Here is a 26,374-nt window from a genome sequence, read left to right as displayed (position 1 = left end):
TAAATATATGATAATTAATCTTGCTTAACCAGCTCAGATTATTTTTGTATAATATTCAGAACAGTGTGACTCATTCAACAGAAAAAAAAGTAAACACGAGATTTGTTTCACACTTCTAAAGTAAATTAAAAGATGTAATTCAACTTACTCTTTTACTGAGGCAAATAACTGGCCACATACTGCAGCCTAATGTGCAGCAGCAGCACAGGCAGCCACACAGCAACCACCGTACATTCACAGGAAGATTCTTCCTGAGACAGCTGTTAACTCTGTTGATGCTGGCTTTAAATTCTTCAGGAGCTACCTACAGGACAGTAAGAAATGTAACTGAGATGCTGAATGACAGAAATGGGACTCAGCACACATTTTTCTAATTTCTAAGGAAAACTAATTTGAGATATATAAACAGTAGATCAGTAAGAGAGACACTCGCTGGGCAGTGGTAGCGTAAACTTTTAATCCCCCGGAAGCAGAGACAGGTGATCTCGGAGTTTGAGGCCAGCATGGTCTACAGAGAGAACATTTCAGGACAGCCAGGGTTACACAGAGAAACCCTGTCTCGAAAACAAAAACAAAAACAAAAACAAAAAAAAAGAGAGAGAGAGAGAGAGAGAGACACTCACCTTTCCAGTTAATGAAGATGGGAATTCTGACTCAAATTTGTTGCTCAGTCCAAATCTGTTAAAAGAAAAAATGTTATTATATGACACCGTGGCAACAGAACAAAAGTTTGAACTACCTAACTTAAAGGTGAAATGAACAGAATTAAGGTCTAAGACAAAATCATCATAACGAGCAACTTACAAAATGTAGCATGCAATGACTTCCAATGGAATCAAAACTTATATGAGGGACAATATATACACAAAAGAATAAGTAAAAGAATGGTTTATTTCATTTGAGCTATCACGTATACCTTAAAAGCATCAAAGCATATTTTAATCAGATAGCAAATTTTCTAGCTTTCACTGCTTTGAATTCATAGTGCATTTTGCCTTTTAAATACCAAACTACAACCCAACTGCTTCCATTTATTTCACTCTGGAATGAAAATTGTAAGATATGAGCATTTTATAAATGATATTAATTGCACCACATCTGATAATGTATTACAGCTAAAATCACATACACTAGACAAGACAGTCCATTAAGCAAGCTCATTACTTGAACAACAAACTAGGACTCTGAACTCTGGACAATGAGCCCACAAATGAGCATTTGTTTCAAGATCACTTCAACCCAGCACTGGCAAGCAGCATGGGGGTGGTAGGACCAAACAGGCCTGTGCAACTGTGACATTTCTGAGTATAAGGTATTAATTAATAGATGGTTTCACTGGTAAGGGCTGAAATATACAAAAAGGACTTAAGTTTAAGTCAAGATGCAGTGAAATTGTGAAGCCTGAAAGTCAAGAACAGCTGACAGAAGAAAGCAGAAACTGTCCAGGGAAGGAGTAGTCAGCAGGTCATACTGCAACAGCAGAGCAGGAATGATCAAGTACGCAAACCACCACGATAGGGCATTAGTCCAGGAGCAGAAGACAGTACAGAGAAAAAGAGTAAACCACTAAGTCCATGCCTGTGTGCACATCTGTGTGAAGACATCAAATCCCCTAGAACTGGAGTTATAGACGGCTATGAGCTGCCATGTGGGTGCTGGGAGTTGAACCTGGGTCCTCTGAAAGAGCAGCCTATACTCCTAACTGCTGAGCCATCTCTCCAGCCCCATCCCCCAAAGCATTCTTAAATAAAATTCTACTTCTTAAATCCCCTTAAGTACTTTTGTTTTTCATAACCTAATAAAGCCTCATCATTCACTTTTTTGTTGTTGTTTTTGTTTTTTACAAGGTTTTGGAGCTGTCCTGGAACCCACTTTGAAGACCGGGCTGGCCTCGAATTCACAGAGATATGCCTGCCTCTGCCTCCCAAGTACTGGGATTAAAGGTGTGCGCCACCACTGCCTGGCTATCATTCACGTTTAAAAAAGAGAGAGAGAGAATCAACTCTTTTTTATTTTTTTTTTTATTTTATGTGCATCGATTGGTGTTTTGCTATTGGTGTCAGGTCCTCTGGAACTGGAATTACAGACAGTTGTGAGCTGCCATGTGGGTGCTGGGAATTGAACCTGGGTCCTCTGAAAGAGCAGTCAGTGCTCTTAACCACCGAGCCATCTCTCCAACCCCCATCATTCACAGTTTTAAGATTCCATAATGATAGTGGCAAAGACTCCCAATATAATCCTTAATGAAAAGACACAAGAAACTAAAATATTATTACCTAAATTTCAATTTAACTATTGACATATGGAAACTAAAATCAAATCCATCCAAATACTAAGGGTAGCTAATCCTGGATAATGAATATTATGAATGGCATTTTTTATTTTTATGTTTTCCATGACTTCTCTAATAAAATCTATTAGTATTTAAGACTAAATTTAAAGACTAAGGATAGGACTGAGCCTGAGTTTGGATCCCCAGAACACACATTAAAAGCCAAGCATAACACCTGTAAACACAGCACTCAGGGGATAAAAGAGGAGGAAGCTCATGAGCTTCAGGTTCAGAGAGTTTCTATCTCAGAAAATAAAGGCAGAGTGAGAGCAATACAGGAGATAGCCCACGTTTCCCTCTCGCCTCAATGTGTGCTTACATACACACTACATAAAAAAGTACATATAACACACGCACACACACTCAACTGTACAATTGTATACTATATTTTAAAAATAGATACAACACACACAATACACATAAACACACACAAGAAACAAAAAAAAACCTAGGAGCAACTACACACGCAAAAAAAGAAGAGACCTTTTGCATCTTAGTAATCCTAAATTTCATTTTCTGCTTCACTGGGAAACACAACGTCCTAATATTTAAGTAATCTTTGTGCCTTTCTTTATAATTAGAAGAATTAAAATATTAAGAAAAATAGATGATGAGAGGGTTTTGTTTTTAAGATAGAATAAGGAAATGTATGTTCAAGAGACATACCTATATTTAGAGATAATTCCAGTAGCCTAAGAGTGTATTTCAGGGCTAGAAATATAGCTCAGTTACTAACACTCATGAAGTTGTCTAGCATACATTTAGCCCTGAGTTCAAGCCCCAGCACTACATAAAGCAGGTGTGGTGACACACTCGCAAAGCTAAAACTTGGGAAGTGTGGGCAGAAAGATTAGGAATTCAAGATCACCTTCAGCTACAGAGGGAGTTCACTGTCCAGCCCAAGCTACAGGAGAACCTGTCTTAAAACAAACAACACCAAAAAAAACAAACAAACAAACAAAAAAAAACCATGCCAACCAAAACCAAACAAATCAGTGTATTTAAAGGTTTGTTTGCTTGTTTGGTAGTTTTGTTTTTTGGTTGGTTGGTTTTTTTGAGACAGGGTTTCTCTGTACCCCACCCACCCTCACATTGTAGACCAGGCTCAAATTCAGAGACTACCTGCCTCAGCCTCTTGAGTGCTGGGATTGAAGGCTATAGAGTTCTACATCTTAAACAGAAAGTAGGAGGCACCAACCATCCAGCTTAAAGTCATTTTGTTTTTGTCATTTTGGTTTTGGGGTTTTAATTCTTATTTGTACGTATGTGTCTCTCTGCATAGCCTCCTTTACCTCACTCAACCTACTCTTTTGAGGCAATGTCTTTCTTCCTGAACCTGGGCTTTGCTCTTTCTCTGCTAGTCTGGTATAAGAAAGTTTCCCCAATTCTCCAGTCTCTGCGCCTTTGCAGCCTGAGTCACAGGCATGCTCATAGGCGCTGAGGTCCCATTTGTGTCTACTGATTACACAGCAAGTGTTCTTTTTACGTTGTTAACTGGGCCAAGACCCTTACATACCTCTCCATTGCTCTCTGTCTTTTAGAAGATTTACTTATGTTTCTGAATGCTTTGCTTGCATGTATGTCTGTGCACCATGTATGTGCATGGTGCCAAGGGGTTCTGAAGAGAGTCTCAGATCACCTGGACCTGGAGCTAGAGATGGTTGAGTCACCATGTGAGTCTTGGGAATTGAACACAGGTCCACCATAAAAGCAACAAGTCCTCTTAACTGATGAGCCCTCCCTCCTGTCTGCCACCCATAAAGCCCCTTGAAATTTCCAGCTTTTTACCAACCAAGATCAAGAGGTAGAATGTAGAAAGTAAAACATGCTCATTTCAAGAAAACTAGGCAGTAACAGCAGGCTTACAACTGGAATGGCAAGCATGCAGCCAGCAATCCAATGAGGTAAGACAAAAACTGGCAAGTACAAAAAGCTAATGTGGTACAGTTGGAAGAGCAATACAATGGAGAGAGAATGCCTGAATTCTAATCCTGGTCTAAATATCAATTCATCATATTATTGGAAAAGTAAATCACCCCTGCAATTTTATCTGTCTCAGATAAGACAGCACATCAAGCTAATGCTGTGCTGAACTAAGTTGTTAGTTTTTGCAGTGCTAAGAATGACATCCAGAGCCTTGGCAATCCATTTCTAATAAAGCTCCATCCCAGTGCCATCTCTAATTCTATTTACTTACTTACTTACCTACCAAGTTATGGTCTCACTGTATAGGTCAGTGTGGCAATGAAACTAACTAGTAGGCCTCCTGTCTTAACACCCCCATTTTTAAGCTTGTGTGTGTGTGTGTGTATGCTTGTATGGTGTGTGTGCTAGCTAGTTTTATGTCAACTTGATACAAGCTAGAAATAACTGAAAGGAGGGAACCTCAATTGAGAAAATGCCTCCATAAAATCTGGCTATAGGGCATTTTCTTAATGATGAGGGAGGGCCTAGCCCATAGTGGGTGGTGCAACCCCTGGGTTCTATAAGAAAGCAGGCTAAGCAAGACATGAAGAACAAGTCAGAAAGCAGCACCCTTCTATGACCTCTGCATCAGCTCCTGCTCCAGGTTCCTGCCCTGTTTGAGTTCCTGTCCCAGCTTCCTTTAATAATGAATAACGACATGGAAGTGTAAGCCGAACAAACCCTTTCCTCCCCAGATTGCTTTGGTCATGGTGTTTCGTTAGAGGAACAGAAACCCTAATTAAGACAGTCTACATTCTTGGGCACATATGTGCCACAGGGCTCATAAGGAGGTCAGGGACACTTTTGTGAGATTGGGGTTTCTCCTTCTACCTTTACGTGGGTTCCAGAGATCAAACTAAGGTTCTAGGCTTGAATAACAGTCATATTTACACACTGAGCTATCTCATGAACCCATTTTTTTTTTTTTGAGAGAGAGAGAGAGAGAGAGAGAGAGAGAGAGAGAGAGAGAGAGAGAGAGAGAGAAAATCTCTCTGGAAAGTCTTGGTGTTTCCTACGTAGACCAGGCAGGTTTTGAACTCAGAGATTCACCTGCCCCTGCCTCCCAAGTGATGAGATTAAAGGCATACACCTCCATACCTAGCTTCTCAAATTTAAAAAAAAAGCAATATTTAAGGGCTCAATTTACACAGGACAGTTGCTATAAAATGGGAAATGGTTTAAGACTTTATTCTTAATTTTAAAAAGTTTACTGAGGGGTTTCTCTCTTTATAAGAAGTTTATATTCTAGAGTGAGTTATAGAGGTACATGCCTACAGTAAGTCCAGATATAAGACTGCTAAAGAGGGGGAAGTTGAGCTTTAAGGTCAGCTACAGCTACATAACAAATCCTGGTTGCAAGCAAATATATACATTTGTACTCTAGTATGTCTGGCTAATTTGTGTTCTGACAGAAGACAATTATGGAAAAAAATGTGGCACAGGGTAAGGAGAAGATGGAAAGTTCTGATTTAAGTAGGAGAATAAGACTGCCTGACAGAGATGGAAAACGAGAAGGGCCTAGGTTCTGGGTATTAGAAGCAAGTGTCCATAAAAAGGAGCTAACCAGTACAAAGGGCCTAGGTCAGAAGCACACTTAGAATAATCAGGAAATGGAAAGGAAGCCAGTGTAACTAGAACAGGACAAGGGCGCAGAAATGAGAAAGAAGTCAGAGACTGTCCACAGGGTAGGGTAGGTCAGGTCAGGGAGAGTCTTGCAGCTACAGAAAGGGCTCTAAAGGAGATGAGGTGCCAGAGATAAAGGAGATTAATGTGGGAGGGCCCAGCTCCCAGTAGGTGAGGTGGGTAGTGCCATCCCTAGGCAGGTGGTCCTGAATTGTGTAGGAGAGCAGGCTGAGGAACCCAGTAAGCAGCATTCCTCCATGGTCTCCATTCAATTTCTGCTTTCAGGTTCCTGCCTCAGCTTCCCTAAAAGATGAACTCTATCTAACTTGTAAGCCAAATAAATCTTTTCCCCTCTAAGTTCCTTTCAGTCATGGTTTTTAATCATAGCAACAGACAACAAACTAGAATAAGCGCCCACAGCCAGTGGCCCACCACTCCAGAGGATCCAGCACCCCAGCACCCTCTTCTAACCTCTTCGGGCACCCATACATTCATGGCAGGCACTCATACACATACACACACACAACTAAATCTTTTGGAGATTTTTTTTTTAGTCTAAATAAAACCAATGTTGGCTCTCCCATTAATGGAGAACACGAAAGCTACTGGAAAGTGGCTTTGAACAGAGAATAATGTATTCAGTTTGGATAAGAGAAACTCTAACCTGACTCTTCTCTAGATGGCCAACCTGTAGGAAGGCAGAGTCACAAAATTTTACCTTGCACACCTATGACAAGACCAATGCACATGAGCTAGAGATTTCAGACACAAACTAATCATATGGGTCATACAGACAGTAAATGAAGACAGAAATTTTTTCTAATGTTGGACTTTGAACTCAATGGAATCAGATTTTTAGTTATTTTTGGAGATGAAATACTAACTATGGAAGAAATTAACAGACCTTGCTGTCTATAAAACATGCCTTAATTTACCAGCCATCTCCGTATGTGAGTATCATACAGCCCAACAAGGACTGACAGAAGATATAAACCCTACAGTTGGACAGAGGGACGGACACACGAGAGAGAGAGAGAGAGAGAGAGAGAGAGAGAGAGAGAGAACAAGACTAACACCAAAAGTGTACTCCACCAGAAGATATGAAACCCCTGCAGTTGGAGACAAGTCTAACAATTTTAACTTTGTGACCATATTCTGAACCATTAGGTTTGTTCAGGCCTATGGATACATAATTGCATTCATTAAACTAAAGAGCAGAAACTTTTTTTTTAGGTTTATTTTAGGTGTGTGTGATGCGGGAGAATTGTCTGTATTCTGTCAATCATATTTTAATAAAACGCTGATTGGCCAGGCAGGCAGTATAGGTGGGAAAGCCAGACAGGAAGTAGGAGTGGAGCAAAGAGACTGGGAGTATTCTGGAAGCAGAGCTCCCTCAGCACTCCTGCGCAGACCACTGAAGAGGCAGCATGTAACTTGCCCAGCTGAGAAAGGTACGGAGCCATGTGCTAAAGTAGATAAGGATAATGGGGTAATATGTGTCATAAGAGCTAATAAGTAGCCTGACCTAATGAGCCAATCAGTTTATAATCTTATGGAGTCTTGTGTGTGATTTTCTTTGTTGCTTGCCGGCTGTTGGGGTACTGGGAGGGACAGAAACCCCAACAAGCCGGCCCTCATGTTACAGTGTGTGGGTGCTTGGTCTACATGTAGCCTATGTACTGTGTGTGTGCCTGTTGTCCACAGAGCAGAAGGCACTGGACTCCCTAAGACTGGAGCTGGACACACAGTCGGCTGTGCCCTGGACGCACAGCCAGAGGTCTGTTGGCAGAGAGCACACCGTTAGTGCCAGTCCTTCATCCCTCCCTCTCGCCATCCCTCTGCATGGCTGAGTGTGCACATGTGCCCGCGTGGGAACAAGGGAAATCTCAAAACTCTAAGCCAAAATCCAACTTTCTAAGTTAATTACTCTAGGCATTTTGTTACAGTAATGGAAAGTTTACTAACACAATAGGCCACCAAAAGTGCTAACTATAAATAACATTTCCTACTATAAAAAGGCAGACAGAAAAGGCTGAACACATTAAGAACTCCTTCATTGAACAAACCCAAGACTGACTTCACCATAAATAACCACCATGCAAGTAAAGAGAAAATAGGAGGCACTTGCCAGGCAGTGTGGCCACACCTACATTCAGGCACTAGGAAGCAGAGGCAGGAGGAATGCTGCAAGTTTAAGGCCAGCTCGAACTACAAAATAAATTCCAGGCCGAGGGAACTATGTTAGAGATCTGCAATCAACAAAAGGGGAAAAAAGAAGCTATATCAAAGTCTAGCCAACTCTACCCTAAGTAAGCTGCATGGAGGAACTTAAAAGTAAGAAAAAGAACCCTTTTTCGGGACCCATTAGAACATTTCAGCCCTTGGTTCTCCAAGGCAGCTTGAAATGTAGATCTTCCCCTGAAATCTAAGAAACAAATGGTTGTCAAACACCACACATACTATAGTGAAGAATATCACTCTGGGCCTTGGTCCTGCTCAAAGCAATGCACTAGACTTTGATGACTTCCCATGGGAAGTCTTACCTTCTCTGAGGAGTGGATGGGGAGAGGGGGGAAGGTGAGGAATGGGGGAAAGATGAAGGGAGTGGGAGAAGGGGAGGAGGTGGAAATTGGGATTGGTATGTAAAATGAGAAAAAATGGTTTTTTCTTTAATAAATAAATTTTTTAAAAAAGGAGTATCATTCCACAAATGTCTCACTTCAAAATCATGAGGAAGCTCCTCTACATCCTGCCAAATGCTGTTCTCTTGGCATATTAGCGGCCCATGGCAGCAGGGGGTCCAGATATCTCATTAAAAATAGGCCCAAATCAGCTTAGCAAGGGCAGACCAGTTCTTTGACCTCGTCCATAACATAGCTAAAATCAAATCAAATCAACCAAATGAACCACATTTACACAAATGAAAAACAGATGGTAAGGGCAGTCATTGCTATGTTTCTCCATATCTTATGGAGAAGTTGTAAAATTTGATGTTCTTATGCCTAGACCTGTGATGCCTCCTTTGCCTCCAGACCGCACACCCAGCCGGGCGCTCTCGCGGCTCATCTAGATCACTGCCCTGGTCTCTTCAGTTCACTCTACCACTACGGCACTCCTGTAGAGAGCCTTGCCTTCAGACCTGCAAGTGACCCTACTTAACTACGCCCACTGGTCACTCGCTGGTCTCTGTCAAACACGCACATGTGTACACACACACCCAAGAGAATCACTCTAATCATTTTACACTCCTCTCTGGCCCCTACTGAGTTCTCCAACCTCATTTCAAGGCACAATCCTGTTTCCTGTGTGTTCTGGCTGTAATATAACTTTTCTTCAGATCTGGGTTTACGTCTCAGCACCTAGACTGTCCTATCCTTCCTCAACACCAGTTCCCCAGTCGCTTTCGTCACAGCATTCTCCACTGCTCTGCCACCAATACTTCATCTACTAGCTGTGAACTACATTGAGACTCTCTGTGACGTTCAGAAGCTTGGCTAACATGTGGCATGAAATGGGAATTTAAGAAATACCTGAGGAGCTAGAGACACAGTAAAATTGGTTGTCCTTGCCTAGAGTATATGAAGCCTGCTCCCCGGTGCCACATACAACAGTCATGGAAAAAAAAATCAACAGAACAAATGAAAAGTATGCCAAATATAAGGTATTGGTAAGTCGTTAGAGTTAGTCTTGATAGCACACTTTTAACCCCAGCGCTTGGAAGGCAGAGGCCAGCCTGGTTTGTAGACTGAGTTCCAGGACTTCCAGGGCTACAGAGAAATCCTGTCTAGAAAAACAAACGGCAATAAAAAATTAGTACCTAAATTAAGTATCTAGAATGAACTTTTTACTTCATATAGTCTTATTGGTTGTTCTGTTTGAAGTGCACCTAGTTAGCTAGGTGGAAGGAAGGTAACAGACGGCAACAGTCCACACCTGGGAACCTGAAGAAAAGGGCCATTCAAGGACAGTGGGTCTCAAACCAGCACAACCTCCAGGTACGCTTCTGATAAGGTCTTGAGTAAATATTCCTTTAGTAAATCTGATCATCTGATTTATGCTCAAGATCTTGTCTTAAAGTAAAAAACCCAGCCAGACCTGCTGGCACATACCTAAAACCCCCAAAGTGGGTGGGAGAGTCTGTCTACATAGTCCCAAGAGAGCCAGGCTACACTGAGAGACCCTGTCTCAAAAATCCAAAATGTATAAATAAAGCAAGGAAGTAATATACCACATTTTGGACTGATTTTTTCTTTTCAAATAGTAAAATGTGCACACAGGAATAAAAGCCAAATCATGGTAAATAATAATGTGCTGTATTTCTGAGTCTCATATCTAACCTCCAAAGTAGGCATTTTCCCTTTTTGCAGGTGAGAAAAGTGGCATTCAGAAAAGCTCATCTGTGTTAATTAGGAAGGGATCCAAGAACTGAAACCATTATGATTGATGTCAAGAACCAGCCTTTTCAGACACCACCCATCTGATGTAAGAAACACCTAGAGTCTCATTAGAAAAAGAATGGTTAGAAAAGGGCATAGTGGGATATATATGCCTACACTCCCAACTACTTAGGAGGCTAAAGCTAAATTAGCATAACCAGCCCAGGCATTCAAGACCAGCCTATAAAGATCCTGATGATTCTGACCGGGTCAAATGAGCAAAACAACCTTATATAGTTGTTCCAAGTTATATCTATTTAAGACTTACCCCAGCTGAGAACAAAATCGCAGACAACTGTGTAATCTCTCAAAACCTCCCAAGAGTGGTGGCTCAAGCAGCACTGTGGGGGCTGAGGCAGGAGCTTGAGCTTTAAGTTAGAGCAGCCTACGAAAGGAGACACACACAGGAGGACACACACGACACGTTACCTAAACTCAAGATACGGCTATTTCAAACTTTTCTGGGCCAGTCCTCTAGTCCAGGCTAGCTTTATATCTCAAAAGCGCAGTGGTCTTACTGCATCCCCTGGGACTGCAGGCATAGTCACTACACCTGAATTAAGAGTCCTGAGTCTACAGCTAGCCTCATGCTCAGCTCAGGACTTATAACCTAGTAATATAATATAAACTCAAGGTGTCTCTCAAATTAAAAAATATATCTTTAGAGCAATATTACTTAAGTTATTGTTTAGAATATTATTTATCAATATAAATAAGTAGGCACAATTTATTTTTCCCTATTTAATCCCTGTATTCTTCTTAGCCAGTCATGTAAAAATTATTACTCAATTTCACATCTCTGAGTAAGCACCAATCTAACATCAAACTCTGAATTCAAACCATACATAAATTTTCAAATTACTACAGTAAAACCGAAACCTCAACTCATTACCATGTTTCTCCTCTGTTTCATTTTATGGGGAAGGGTATGCCACAGTGCACAGGTGCCGACAGAGGACAGTTCTGTGGACTCAGCTCTTTCCTTCCACCTCTGCATGGCTCCAGGATTCAGGGATCAATTCCAGTCGCCAGTCTTGTGCAATAAAGGCTTCCACTCACTGAGTCACTAACCGCCTCTGTACTTCTCATTTCTTCAAGAAGGTTTCCCCACTAAAACAGTAGTTGTCCTGCTAAAACACTTAGCTTTTCTTCCCCCTTCACAGCCTTCATCAAACTAATTTCCTGTGTTATTTATTTTTTTGAAGTTTATTTTCTTTCTTTTTTTTTTAAAATAAGACAGGATTTCTCTACATAGTTATGGCTGACCTAAAACTCAGTATATACACCAGTCTGGCCCCAAACTCAATAGAGTCCTGTCTGCTGGCCTCTGCCTGAGTACTGGGAGCAAAGGCCTGTGCCACCACGCCTGGCTTCTGAAGTTTACTTCTTAACAAATAAATGACACAACTTATGTTAGAAATCAAAGATGATGCCCACTCTAGGAAAGCCTTGAGTCTGATTCAGATCTAGAGTGAGCACAGAATAAGACACACCAATAACTGTTAGGTTACCCAGCTAATACAAGCTTTGATTTACTTTTTAAATTATTTTCTTTAACTTTTAAAAATTCTTTTATACTAACACATTCCTTAAGAGTTATCATCCTAGCTGGGTGGTGGGGGTGCATACATTTAATCTTGGCACTCAGGAGGCAGAGACAGGGGGATCTCTGTGAGTTCAAGAGCAGCCTGGTCTACAGAGCTAGTTCCAGGACAGCAATAGCTATCACACAGAGAAACCCTGTTTGAAAACAGAAACAAACAAACAAAAAAAGAGTTATCATCCTTATGATAAATCGAAGTTGGGCTGCAAAGATGGCTCAGCAGGCAAAGGTGCCTGCTGCCAAGCTTGGCAAGGACCCGCACGGAAGGGAAGGAACCCTCACTTTCACAAGAGCACAAGCACACAAAGTAAATAATATGATTTAAAAAATCTTAAAATCAAAGTCTCCAATAAATTAGCAATATATTTTATTCTGAGATAAAGAACTACAAAATTTCAAATTATAAACCAGAGTCATCCAGGAAACTACACCTTTTGTATGTCCTGGGTTTCACAGTTTCTGGGTCCAGGCCCTGGCTCCTAAGTTGCCTTTCAACAAGGTCAGAGTGACCACCTCATACTAAACCTGATTGGCTGGAAGTTGGCTGGCCTGTGTTTCTGACCCATCAAGCAACATAATGAAGGTGCTTCCGAGTACAGAAGGAATGGGCTGGAACAAACTGTGAGTTCTGATGCATTATGTGACATGCCATGTAATAACCACAGTGGTCCCTCAAGTACCAACCTGGGACTGTGAGGAAAATGTTGTATGTGAATACCAATCATCATGCCAGGGTGTTTTCCATTACTAAAGAAACAAGCATACTACTCCTTCAAATAAAGAAGGAATAGGAACTGATCGGACCAACACTATCTAACATGTTTGTCTCTTTTCTTTATATTTGCATTACATGATGAGAAGTCAAAAAAGAAAATCTACTTTTGTAATTCAAGTCTTCCAAGTTACATGTATGTGAATACTATGAAACTATGGGAATTTGTCATTTTCTTCTCCCATAGATGATCTTCCTTCAACATATGAGTCTACACAACATTCTTCTCAAAAGCTACATGCAAATCTAACAATGAAAAAATACTGCTCATCTAAATATTAAAAAGGACACATCACAAGTAAATAAAAAGATTCCTAAAATAAGAATGATAGTGGGCTTATTAACTTAAAAAAATTAGAAATGGAGCTAAGCCAGGCTTTGGTAGTATATACTTTTAATCCCAGCACTCAGGAGGCAGAGACAGGCAGAACTCTCTGTGAGTTCAAGGCCAGCCTGGTCTACAAGAGCTAGTTCTAGGACAGGCTCCAAAACTACAGAGAGACCCTGTCTTGAAAAACCATTAAAAAAAAAAAACTGAAATAGGGGCTGGAGAGATGTTTCGGTGATTAAGAGCATTGGCTGCTCTTCCAGAGGACCTGGGTTCAATTCCCAGCACCCACATAGAAGCTCACAACTGCCTGTAACTCCAGTTCCAGGGATCTAATACCCTCACACAGACATACATACAGGTAAATCAATGCACATAAAATAAAATAAATAATTTTTTAAAATTAGAAATACTGAACAGCAAAAGCAAGCTTACAGGTAGATCTGACTCTTTTCAGTCTGACCTGGATTAAAGATGACACTGTTATCTGTTTAGAATACCATTTGCTTTCAAAGAGATAGGGGAAGTTGTTTTAACCATTTTTTTAGCTAAAAGGGGAGTAACTTGACATGTTTTACAATGATTTTTAATTGCTTAAAGATTTATTTTTTACTTTTGTGTGTGAGTGCTTTGTCTGCATGTATGTCTGTGCCCCAAGGGTATGCCTAGTGCTCATGGAAGTCAGAACAAGCTGTTGGAGCCCCTGTAAACTGGAATTATGGCTGGCTGCAAGCTACCACGTGGGTGCTGGGAACTGAACCCAGTCCTCTGTAAGAGCAACAAATTAGATTTATTATAATTATTAATAGTTTTCCCTGTTTATACTTATAAAGGAAAGGAAAATGAAGCATAGTTACAATAGTGTATGAACACTAATTACAAAAACTTTTGCAGGTGCAAACTCCGCTATGCAGTCTAGTATGCCTAATATTATGTACAATGGCCACAGTTTTACAGTAACATACAAACCTTTATCACCACAAAACGGGCTTACGCTTTCACTGCACAGAGATTCTTATATATACAAGTTGTTTCAGAATTTTAAAAGACTTAACTAAAGGAGCCACTGTTTGGTTTGAAAATGGCAATGCTGATTTTTAAAAATAATTTATTCATTTTAATTTCATGTGTATTGGTGTTTTGCCTGTATGTATGGATGTCTGTGTGAGGGTGTCGGGTCCCCCAGAACTGAAGTTACAGAAATTGTGAGCTACCTTGTGGGTGCTAGGAACTAAACCCAGGTCTTCTAGAAAAGCAGTCAGAGTTCTTAACCACTGAGTCATCTCTCCAGCCCCGATGCTGATTTCTTAATGCAGTATTTTATACATATCTTTCTCAAAGTAGAAAACTACTTGAGGAAGGTAATAATTAATAAAGGCTGGTATTCCCTGGGCACAGCAACACACTAGCACATTCTTTGCATACATTATCTCATTTAACCCTTAATCTAGAAAGGTCTGAACATAGCTATCATCATGTGAACTGGAGAGACATAGAAGGGAACTTATATAAGAAGTGGCAGGTGAAGGTCCCAGTCAAACTATCAGAAGAACTGTCTGAGAAAGATCACAAACATATTAAGTAAACACCACTAACACCAGTGTCTGCAGCAGAGATCCTGGCTACAAATCAGAATCACCTACAAGACCCTCCCCCAAGCCCATCATGTACCAGGGCCTCATTCATATGTGGACCACTGGCCAGGAGAAAGGGTGGAGCAAGAGCTGGGGCTTCCTGGATGATTTTAATGGGCAGATAAACTAGACTAAATGAATCACTGTTAACTTGCAAACGGAAGTACTTATTTATAATACTGATAATAATAAAGAGTCTAGTGCTTATTGAGCAAAATGCCAGGTGATTCAAACAGAAAGATAAGATGAAAAACCACTAATAATTAATTTCCACTCTGTTAACCACTCCAAACAGTCAACTACAATCAAAATCTGACCATTTGAGCACTTTGCCTATTCTAGTTCCCCACAAAGTGTTTAGATTTTCTTCTTGAAAAGAGACATTGCAACTGTACTTGAACCTTTCTGTTGCACTGTTCTGAACCCTGGACAAACACTCTACCACTGTGCTTCATCCCCGGTCCTAGCTGAACCTTTGTAAATACAATTCTGCCATCTCTGATTTGACATGAGGGTTTTACGGACAATCACAGACAACATGAAAAAGTTTGGAAATCCTTTTGAGCGAGCATCTCTCTACATAGCCCTGGTTGGCCTGTAACTCACAGATCTACCTGCCCCTGCCTCCAGAGTGCTGGGATTAGACACATGCCACCACGTCCTTTTATTGTTTGTAACTGCTTCTTAAAGCACCCATAGTCCTTAAGTTTAAAACAAAAAGAAAAAAAGTCCTAAAGAGTCCAACTAAAACTGAAATAGCAGGTTATGACACTAAAAACACTGTGATACACATTTAAGTTGTATTATTCACAATTGGCTATATTCCTTAATTAAGCATAAGATGACAGTTAAAACAGAGCTGTTATTATGGTGCAAGTTCCATCTCCTCATCCAGGTACTGGGACAATGATTATGCAGTGTTTTTACTCTGTTAAGTCACCTAAACACACACTTAGCAGGTGCTAAGAAACCAAAGCATTACATAAGCATACCCCGACAACAGCATGGCTAGTCAGTATGACTGCTCTCAACCACACTGAGAAAGGCCGACAATTGTCTGAGGAGTCTCAGTGTGTCCCTGACTTATTCACAGCACATCCCACTCACCCTACATCACAACACAATAAAGTGCTCCAGACATCTTCAGACTTGCTGCCTTTTCTATCAGTGATAAAGCGATCTGCAAGTACAGGAAGTCTGAGATTAAAAGTCATAAGTTAAAAGTCATAGGACTTTTAACCAGAGATATCAGCTGCAAAAGAGTATCAATACCCCAAGTTGGACAAACTCCGGACTTATCAGGGAAATGTTACAAAACTTAAAAAACTTCCTCCTTCCGGACAGCTCATTATTTGCTCCAAGTCTACACATTCCTTTATTAGTCATGACCTTTCAGGGTGCTTTCATCCTTTACTGTTTGAATAATATTGGACTTTTGATGTTGCTAAGAAGTCTTACAGGAACCCTTATCAGAAATGAAGCCAACCTAGAGTCCGTGCCCCAAAGCAGAACGATTACAGGAAACTCAGTACTTGCGACTCGTTGCAAATATGTATCTATCTGCCTACTTTTATGTCCACCTGTATATTTCTATTATATATAAAGGCAGAAACTTGAATTCGTTTTGCAGAAATTTACTCTTAGGGAACTGGGAAACCCTGTGTGTACGTGTGACAGGCACAAACGACAGTAAACCTCATTTACCAACTGCCACTGGGGTCTTACATTCCCCAATCTGACCTCTAAGCCATATGTCAATAGACTGTAAGGCAGAGTCCCAAAGAATAACGGGGGAAGGGAAGGTTTATAAAGGTGGTTCCCACAAAACGTATATGCACTTACATCCCTACGTTGTAGGGATGGCCCATAAAGCAGACCATCTTCCCTGCTGGGATCCCACATATCCCCCGGACCGTGGGGCCTGCTACAGGGCTGTGGGAAGGAGGGAAGACAGTGTCTGTCCCCACTTGGGAGTCCTAAACAAATGGAAACAGAGCAAGTTCTCACTTCCTGGTCGCAGGCGTTTCCAGAAGGCCCCCGTCCCGCGCCAGTCACCGGGGACGAGGGTTCGAAGAAGGAGGACCCCAAGGGGTACTGGGGCCCACCCAACCCGCGCCTCCCGTCCTCTTCCCAGTCCTCGTAGGGCCTTACACGGTGACGTGACCGGAGCCGCGGACCACCACCGGGTCTGGCGAGTACTTCAGCAGCTGCTCCTCCAGGGCCCGCTCCTCGTCCTCTTCCTCCTCGTAGATCTCATCGAAATCCGCCATCCCGCGCCTGCGAGCCCCCCGCCCGGGGCCCTGGCTCTGAAGCGGCCGCGGGGAACGGCTGGCGAGGCTGCGGGCGCGGAGGCCGCGGAGCTGGCGCTCGGCAGGGTCGGCTCTTGCTACTGAGGAGACCCGGTCCCGGCCGCCGCCGCCGCCGCCATTACCGTGGGCAGGAACAACAACACAATGTCAACATCCGCCGGGGCCGCCACCCCCGCCAGCGCCGCCGCCGCCGCCGCAACTCCGGCAACCACAGCAACAGCCAGAGCCACCCGCAGCAGGAGCAGCCGGCTACCGCATCGCGAGACTTCCCGGGAGCGCGGGCGGGCGGGCGAGCGTGGGCGCGCTGGCGGGCGCGAGGGTGGGCGGGCGCGCGCACGCGGGAGGCCTCGCGCGCTCCCGGGACGCCGGCCTCTTCCTCGGCTTCCACCCGGCGCGGCCCCGCCCCCAGGCTCCCGGGTCAGCGACCCGGAAGGCAGTGTCGGTGAGGACCAGGGCGATGACCCCGACTCGACTCCGAAAGCCAAGCTGAAATAATCTCTAGCCCAAACAACGACCGCGGGCGAAGCCCCTGGCTGGAAGAGACAATGTCTCTTGCGTGGGACTGCCGGCTTAATCATCTGATCTCGATTTTTGTCTGTGTACTTAGGACACGATGCGAACCAAAGTTGGTTGACTTTCCCAACTTGAGAGCAAGGGAACACTGTGTTCTCGTCAGTTCTACCCGATTTTCCAAAAATCTCGAAAGTCAAATATCTTGTCCTTGTAGCCTCTCAAGTACAGTCCCAGGTATTTAAAAAAAAAAAAAAAAAGGAAAGAAACCAAGAAATCTCACCATCGTACTATAAAACAAAGTTGACATATTGCACATTGTCCGGGTTCCAATTAAGAAAATGTAGTTCTATGCCTAAACTCCCTAACGAAAGATATTCTGTTCTCTTCCATTGAAACCTTACCAGTTTCCTCCACAAGAGAGGAGAAAAAAGGGAGGTGGAGGGAGGGGAGAAGAGAAGGAGAAAAGGGGGAGGAGGAGCAGTTGGCTTAATGGATGGGTCACCTTGGACTTGGTTTCATAATCAAGAGTCTGCCAGGCATACAAACAACACAGGGACAGGACTCCTAAGGACAAAATGGACAATGGAGTAATGAGAGTTTATCACTGGACAGGGGAGGAAAGAATAGTTGGTACCGGATCCAGTGTCTGGCAGACTGTTCGCCACATAGCGTTCACATCCTTGAAGTTCATTTATGGGTCTTTGTCCAAGCAGAAAATGTACAAAGGTTAACGTGGGTGGTGAGAGATTCCAAACAACTAAATACTGGGAAGAGTTGAAGAAAATGGGCAGTGAGCTAGAAAGGGAAAAATAGTTGATGTGCCAGACCAGCCTTCCCAGATTTAGTCATTCTTCCAATGAACTCTGAGCCAGCTGTGTGTGTGTGCGCGCGTGTGTGTGCGTGTAGTCCCTGGCAGTAACATCTGTCATTAAGGCAAGCAATTGTAATTCTCTGTCAGGTGTTCAGAGGGTAAGCCAAGGTCTCCAAAGGAGGCAGCTTGGTTTGGTAGTTCTGAATCCCAACCTTGGCTCTCAGCCTATGACTTGCTATGTGACGCTGGACAAGTCATTTAACTTGTTGGTCTTTTCTCTGTAACAGGAAGACAAAGGCGGGGAATGATGTGATGGTACACATCTACAAAACCCTAGCAACTGGGAGACAGAAGCAGGAAAGTCAGCAATTGAAAGTCGCTCTGGGGGCTGGAGGGATGGTCCAGAGGTTCAGAGCACTGGCTGCTCTTCCAGAGGGCTCAGGTTCGATTCCCAGCACCCACATAGCAGTTTGCAACTGTCTGTAACTCCAGTTCCAGGGGATCTCACACTTTTACACCAGTGCACATAAAATAAAAATTAAAATAAAAATTAAAAAAAAGTCACTCCGTATACCCAGTTTGAGGCCAGATTGGATTCCAATAGACCCTTGTCTCTAGAATAAAATGAAGACAACAGTACCTCCCCCTCCCCCGCTACTTGGCAGATTGTCCTGATACATGTGGAACGCTCGAAGAGAGCCTGGCACGTAGTGAACAGTTATGGGCAGCATTCCTGATTCTCCCCAGCTTCCCCACTATGAAGATCACCACAATCCTTCCGCATTGTGTAATGTTTTGGTGTCTGTGATGTATCCCTAGTTTCAGAGATCCTGTGTGAACTTTCTCTTCGTTCCATGTGCATTTAATGGCCCCACTCAGGACTTCAACTCCAACCCATTAGTTGCAGCAAGCTCCTGAACTTCCTCCTTGGCATTAACCAAGAGACCAGTGGCTACACTCAGAGGACTGGCTGCAAACAGGAGGGGGGAACAGGAGTAAGGGGGAGGGAAATAGTCCTGTTTCCACCAGGGTCCATACCCTTCATGCTGTGAGTGACCCAGAATTCACCTGTCAGTACAGACAGCAGCTGATCACACAGCTGAGAACTTTCCAAGGACAGATGGACAGACGGAGGAAACCCTAACAGCCCCTTTCTTCTCCAGCATGCTCCCCAGACCCGGCCTTGGAGGAGGAGCTCTATATTTTCTAAATGGAGATGTCTCATGGCTGGCATGATTGCAGAACCCTGGAAGTCACTTGGGCATCGGAGGACTTGCAGGAGCCTCACTCTCAACACTGGCACTGTGTGGGAGAAGTGCTCTTCCTGGACTCGTCAGGGATCATTTTAACTCCCACTGCCTAGGTGGAAAGAGGAGCTGCTTTTCTTCTCGACTCTTCTGTGTCCTGCTCTGAAAAACCTACCGGTGTCAGACAAAGGGTGTGGGACCTGGGAATAAGGCCAAGAGGGTGAGGAAAGATGAGTCAAGCATTTCTCTATAATAGTTGACATCATGATTCCAAGCTCCACCCCCAACTGCCAGGATGGTTCCCTGCCAGACTACTTCCTCCACCTTTCCTGAGGGTGAACCAATCTTTTCGGTACCCCCCCTCTACTCAGGAGTTCTGTGCTCCCAGTACACACCCCTGCCTACGTTTCTGTCCTGTTGAGTTCTTCTTCATACTCCTCATGCCCACAGTTACCTTCAGAACAATGGCTCAAAACAAGTAGAGCAACTTCTCAGTGACTCCAAGAGGCAAAACTTCAGGTGTTGCTTGGGGGGTGTGGGGGTGAGACAGCATCTCACTTCATAGCCCAGGCTGGCCAGGAACTTGTCCTCAAACTTGTGGCAATCCTCCTGTCTCATCCTTCCAGATGGTGAGGAGTCCACTCCTTACTTCTAGTTTGTTTTTTTTTTTCACTTTGAGGCAGGACCAAGGCCCTCCCCCCTATATTTAGGCTAAGCAAGAGATCCCTTCAAAAAGCCAGTTCAAGCACTAGGGATAAATCCTGGTCCCCATGCCAGTAACCCTACAGACTGCCCAAGCCTCACAACTGTTACCTATATTCAGACAGCCTAGTTTGGTCCTATGCTGGTTCCCCTGCTATCAGTCTGGAGTCAGTGAGCTCCCACTAGCTCAGGTCAGCTGTTTCAGCATCCCTATCATGGTCTTGACCCTTTTGCTCATATTATTGCTCCTCCCTCTCTTCGACTGGTCTCCTGAAGCTCTGTCCAGTGCTTAGCTGTGAATCTCTTCATCTGTTTCCATCAGTTGCTGGATGAAGGTTCTATAAGGACATTTAAGGTAGTCATCAATCTGATTATAGGGGAAGGTCAGTTCAAGGTCAGTTCAAGCACCCTCTCCACTATTGCTTAGGGTCTTAGGTGGGGTCATCCTTGTAAATTCCTAGGAATGTCTCTGGTGTCAGGTCCTCCAACTAGTCCAGTAGTGGTGGTGTGGGATGGTGGCACATGCCTTTAATTTCTGCACTCAGGAGGTAGAGGCAGGAAGATCTTTGAGTTCTAGGTCACCCTGGTCTACAGAGTGAGTTCCAGGACAGTCAAGACTACACAGAGAATCCCTATAGTCAGACTTTCTTTGGTACTTCCATTGTTGGGAAATAATGACACAGAGACTTATTATTATTATACAAGCTTGGCCTTTATCTTATATTTGTTCACAACTAGCTCTTATAATTTAAATTAATGTGTTTCTATTAATCTACATTCTGCCATGTAGCTTTTACCTCTCTTCCAATGTGTACATCCAACTTCCTCAATGTCTCATTAGCATCTCTCATGGACCTAGATTCATCCCGAGTTCCTATCTCTTCCCCGAAGCCCTCCCTATTCTCTCCTGCCTAGCTGTTAGCCATTCAGCTCTTTATTAAACCAATCACAGTGGCACATCTTCACACAGTGTAAACAAATATCCTCAACAAAACCCTGTCTTGGAACCCCATTCTACCCCCCCAAAAAGACCTCCAACTTTTGTTGAAACACAGCTAAGTGGCCATGGACACATTTATTATAAGTATTTCTTTTAATTTTCTGTGAATTGCTGTTTTTATTTCATGTCTGTCTGTGTGAGGGTGTCAGGTCCCCTGGAACTGGAGTTGCAGACAGCTAGGAGCTGCCATGTAGGTGCTTGGAATTGAACCCAGGTCCTCTGGAAGAGCAGTCAGTGATCCTCTGAGCCATCTCTCCAGCCCCCATATTTATCTTCCTAAGATTCTTCACCCTAACTGGAACCTCTGTCACGGAGTTAGGAAGGACCAATGAGAAAATGCCTGTGTGGTGGGCCGAATTGTTTCCTTCCCGAAAATTCAGTTGCTGAAACTTTAGCCCTTACTTGCGAAGATGGCCTTAGGACAGGGGCTTTGGGGAGCTACATGGGTTTAAAACTGATCCTAATGGCTGGGTTTCCAGAATAGGATTCCTGCCTTGCTAGAGACAACAGAGACCCGACTCTCTTCCCCTCTGCCACGTGAGATGACAGCAAGCAGCGGGCCGGAAAACCAGGAGAGTGCTTGCTCTTCACAGGCTGGAGCCTTGGTCTTTGACTCCATGCTTTCCAGACTAGAACTTTCTGACATTCAAACCATTCATTCCAAGTGGACAGCCTCCTCACCCCTCCCACAACACACAGTCCCAGGATTTCTCTCACGCCCATTCTGGGGCTACCTGTCACCATGACTGACTAGGAAGCAGCCTTTGATGATCAATGAGGACTACAAAATATGGGAAAAGAATACCTGTTTCCTTCTGATTTGGTGGTGACCCATGAGCTAGAGTGGTCCAAATTAACTACCCAGTAGCATCCAGATGCTAACAGACATGAAGTGAGTGATTTCAGCATTCACTGACTTGACCTGGGGACACACACATCAGATGAACAAATCCACCTTGTGAAAGCCAGTGTCCAGCTCCCTGATGCTGATGCTCAGTTTGATGCATCACATAACAATAGTAAGAAGAAGAATTTGAATGTTTTGGTTCTGTCAGCAGAAAAACTAAAATAGAAATCACAATCAACCATGCCCCACAACAGTGAGGAAGCAGAATTTGGGAAGTTTTGGCTCTGGCGGTGGGAAAATTGAAATAGAAATCACGATCAACCATGCCCCACAGTAGTGAAGAAGGAGAATATGGGAAGTTTTGGCTCTAGCAGTGAAGGAACAATTTGAAATCAAGATCAACCATGAAGAAGTAAACAGGACTTGTTCTATTCCCTAGAACCCTTGCATCATTGCGACAAAATCGGCACCTAGCGATGTTCTTGATTTTGACTACACAAAGCATGCTTCTAAACCAGATGTTTCTGGAGAGCACAACATCAGAAGGAAGGCAAATCTCAGCAGGCACTTAGTTCTTCAGATGACGTCAGCAGCTGCCTATGGGGCAGTACAGCTGCAAAGGAAGGAAAAGTGATGGGTGCAAAGACCATCTTGGCGGGACACACAACTGTAGATGCTTCCTGGCATCTGTCCGGGACCATAGTGGATGTTCAGAAACGTAAGATTCAAGATAGCTATTCAAACACCACTTCCAAACCAAGCCGCTTAGAAGCTGCTCACACCACTGAAGTAGACTGCCTATTTCCCAGTCCTTACAGTGAGCTCATTCTCGCCTCGGGATCAACTGGCAAGACTGCTGCCTCGTGGGAGCTGAGTAATCTGAACCTCAAGTTGCATCCCTTTGAATCACATAAGGGATGAAATACTCCAAGTTCAGTGGTCACCTGAACCTGAACTAAGACTATCTTGGCTTCTGATGGGGCTGATTGTAGATGAGGTGCCTAGGATTTAAGTGGAATTGGAGAACAGCCCAGATGGCCCACCAGAGTTGTTGATTATTCTTGGTGGTCACACTGCCGAGATTTCTGGATTCTTTTGGAATCCTAGTGAACCTTGGTTGATTTGTTCTGGATCAAGAGACAATATTGTACAAGTGAGGCAGATGGCGATAACGTTTTTAGTGTGAATACCAGAGAATGAGGATCCTAGACATGCCTGCACTTGTGATTTTTAGATATCCCCTTTGCCTCGGAACCTTGAGATCAGTTTAACACTGGTTTTGAGACTCGGACTTTGTTTAGCTATCCCTTTAATATTATTAACCCAAACTGGGTGTTTTCTAATCTCTTCTAAAATTGTTTTTAGATTTCATATATGTGAATGTTTACCAAATGTGTTTCTAAGCGCCACATGTATCCAGTGCTCTCAGGGACCAAAGATAACATCAGATCTCCAAAGACTAGAGATCTAGACTAAGAACCTCTTAGAACTGAACTCAGCACCTCTGGAAGAGCAGGAGGTACCACTGAGCTTTCTCTCCAGTTCCTACTATCTAACTCTTACCTCAGGGACTTCATTCAACAAAGCCACAGACTTACATTTAAATTTTCTTGAGGAATCTTCTAGTAACAAACCCAGTAGTCTTTGACAATTCTGATGTTATCTCCATTTTGATTGACTTATCTCATGACCAGGCCTGTTACTGTCTTTGAGTTTAAATGCTTTTAATGGAGCAAATTGCTTTCTTTTTGGTTTTTTAGAGACAGGATTCCTCTGTAGCTTTGGAGCCTCTCCTGGAACTAGCTCTCGTAGACCAGGCTGGCCTCGAACTCACAGAGATCCGTCTGCCTCTGCCTCCCGAGTACTAGGATTAAAGGTATGTGCCACCACAGCCCGGCATAAATTGCTTTTCTACATTAAAAAAGAAAGTCACTATTCCAAGGACTACATGTTTTTTGTCCCTACAAAACATATATAGATCCAGATATAGTGGTTCATACCTGTAATCCCAGAATTTAGGAAACTGAGGCAGGAGGATCAACATGTAGTTCCTGTAAAGCGAGACTATAAAAACAAAAAACAGCAGTAGCGAGCCTGTGTGTTAAAAACCCCAGCTCAGAAGGTGATAGCATTAGCAGGTAAGGCTGGCAGGAGGGGATTTGGTCGAGATGACACAGCCCTCTGAAGGGAATTTTTGCCCTTAGATCATAGTCCCCAGGGAACTGATCTCTCCTTCCTCCACACGTGGACACAGCAAGAGGACAGCCGTCTGCAAAGAAGGAAGATACTATGTGTCAGAGATACTTTTCTATTATGTGATAAAGCATCATGACCAAGGCAACTCATAAAAGAGTTTAATCTGGGGCTTACAGTCCCAGAGTGTTAGAGTCCATAGCCATCAGCGGGGAGCACGGCAGCAGGCGGGCAGTAGGCAAGAACTTGCATCTGATCCACAAGCATGAGGCAGAAGGAGAAACTGAGAAATGATGTGGACTTTTTAAACCTCAAAGCTCACCTTTAATAGAGGTCGTGGTGATGGTGGTGGAGGAGGAGGTGATGGAAGGGGTCGTGGTAGAGGAGGAAATGGTGGTGGTGATGGAAGGGGAGGTGGTGTTGGTAGAGATGGTGGTGGCAGAGATGGTGATGATGGTGGTAGAGGTGGTGGTGATGGTGGTGACAGTGGTGGTGAATATAGTGGAGGTGGCAGAGGTGGTGGTGGTGGTAGGATTAGAACCAATACTTGAATTTAAGCAGTATGTTTCTTCACCATGAAGTCTAAACACCAGTAAAGCCAGGTATGGTGGTACAAATATCTAATTCCAGGGCTCAGAAGATGGGGCAGGAGGATTGCAGCAAGTTCCAGGCCAACCAGGGATACATAGCAAGCCTCTGTCTCAAAATAGCAAGCACATGAAACACCGGACAAATATTTGGGTTACTTATGCCTCTATCTTTCCAACACCCAAAGGACAATTAAATTAGATTAATAAAATATGAAGTAGGTGACTATGTGTATGAAACCATTTGCTTTCATTTTTCTGGGTCATCTCACACTATGTATACATATTTAATTCAAATCCTGTCTCCAAAATATATCATAAATCCAAAAAATTCCATCAGATTCTTTTACATTCCTTCAATGGAGCCTGATTAAAGATTATCTTACCTAAATTCAACACTATAAAAAAAATTCCAAGTTTTATTCATTTTTCTTCTCCATCATCTTTTAAGTTCACAGAATAATTTCTCAGATTATTCCTAGAACGCTAGGCTTACAAAGCCTAGGAGCCATAAGCCATCTGGTTCACATTGTCCTTCCAAATCATGGATCAGAGCTACCTGAAGCTACACCAGAGGTGGAGGCAGGAGGACCCCAAATTTGAGGCTAGTCTGAGCTACAGAGTCAGAGTCCCCATTTCAAAAAAGAAAACAGAAAGGGGGGCGCTGGGGCTGTAGCTCCAGTGATAGGCTCCATTGGCCTAGCATGCATGAAGCTATTGGTCTGACCCCCAGTGCTGCATAAACACAGCAGGGTAATCCCAGTGCTCCAGAGGGGAAGGCCGGGACTCAATTCAAGGTCATTCATAGCAAGCTTAAGGCCAGCCTGGGCTATAAGAAACTTAAAAAAAAAAAAAAGAGTGTGAAGAAAAAGAAGAAAACCAAGCATACATCTTCTATCAATCTGTATGATTCTTCCTTCTCTAACTAAACACACTCTAATTATGAGGTTAAACGTTCGTATCTAGTTGAGTATATGCAAAACTGGTTTCTGCCTGCCACGTGAAAGCTCGGTTTTTTAAGGTAGAGACTGTGTCTTCCCTTTTTTTTTTTTTTTTAATTATTCTAAGCCCATGATCAGTCCCCTGGATCTAGGGCTACTCAATACTTGTTCGTCTGTTACTTCTTATCAACAATCTCTGAGATACAAAACTATTGTACTTCTGTATGCGCCAAACAATATAAAGACACACCCACCCGAAATCTTCACTCTTTGAGTCAATTATGCTCATGTATTTCAATGTACTTCCTCTGAGAGAGTGGGTTGGAGTGTTTGCCTCCCTGCAGAGGTTGCATCTAAACCTTCAGCTTGTCTGGTCAATAGCCCTCAGTGTGTTTGGACTCCCAAAGAGACACACCTTCATTTAAGGAGTATGATGGACAGCCTCCAAGATGGTCTCTTATGACATCCTCCCAAGTGATGGGATTGTAGGCCTGTGCTAACAGGCCAACTCTTAGATGAGACTTAAAGAGG

The 26,374-nt window shown here is 43.3% G+C and overlaps 1 protein-coding gene and 1 pseudogene across 1 annotated transcript in view; one reads left to right on the top strand and one right to left on the bottom strand.

Annotated features, from left to right (window-relative positions):
* The window catches only part of Chic2 (cysteine rich hydrophobic domain 2), a 37,352-nt gene extending 20,079 nt beyond the window's left edge, over positions 1–17,273 (bottom strand). The window contains exons 1-3 of the mRNA XM_048415156.3: positions 16,845–17,273; positions 624–678; positions 149–304 (exon numbers count right to left, since the gene is read on the bottom strand). Of these exons, the coding sequence (XP_048271113.1) occupies positions 149–304; positions 624–678; positions 16,845–16,963 (330 nt within the window). The 5' untranslated portion in view covers positions 16,964–17,273. The remainder of the gene's footprint in view (positions 1–148; positions 305–623; positions 679–16,844) is intronic.
* A 5,089-nt stretch (positions 17,274–22,362) lies between these two features.
* LOC125387576 (histone-binding protein RBBP4 pseudogene) lies at positions 22,363–23,308 on the top strand (annotated as a pseudogene).
* The last annotated feature ends 3,066 nt before the right edge of the window (positions 23,309–26,374 follow it).

Source organism: Myodes glareolus, chromosome 8 (assembly GCF_982192425.1).
Source record: "Myodes glareolus chromosome 8, mMyoGla1.1, whole genome shotgun sequence".
NCBI lineage: Eukaryota > Metazoa > Chordata > Mammalia > Rodentia > Cricetidae > Myodes > Myodes glareolus.
Note: the sequence above shows the minus strand (reverse complement) of the source record. Positions and strands in the feature narration are given on the sequence as shown.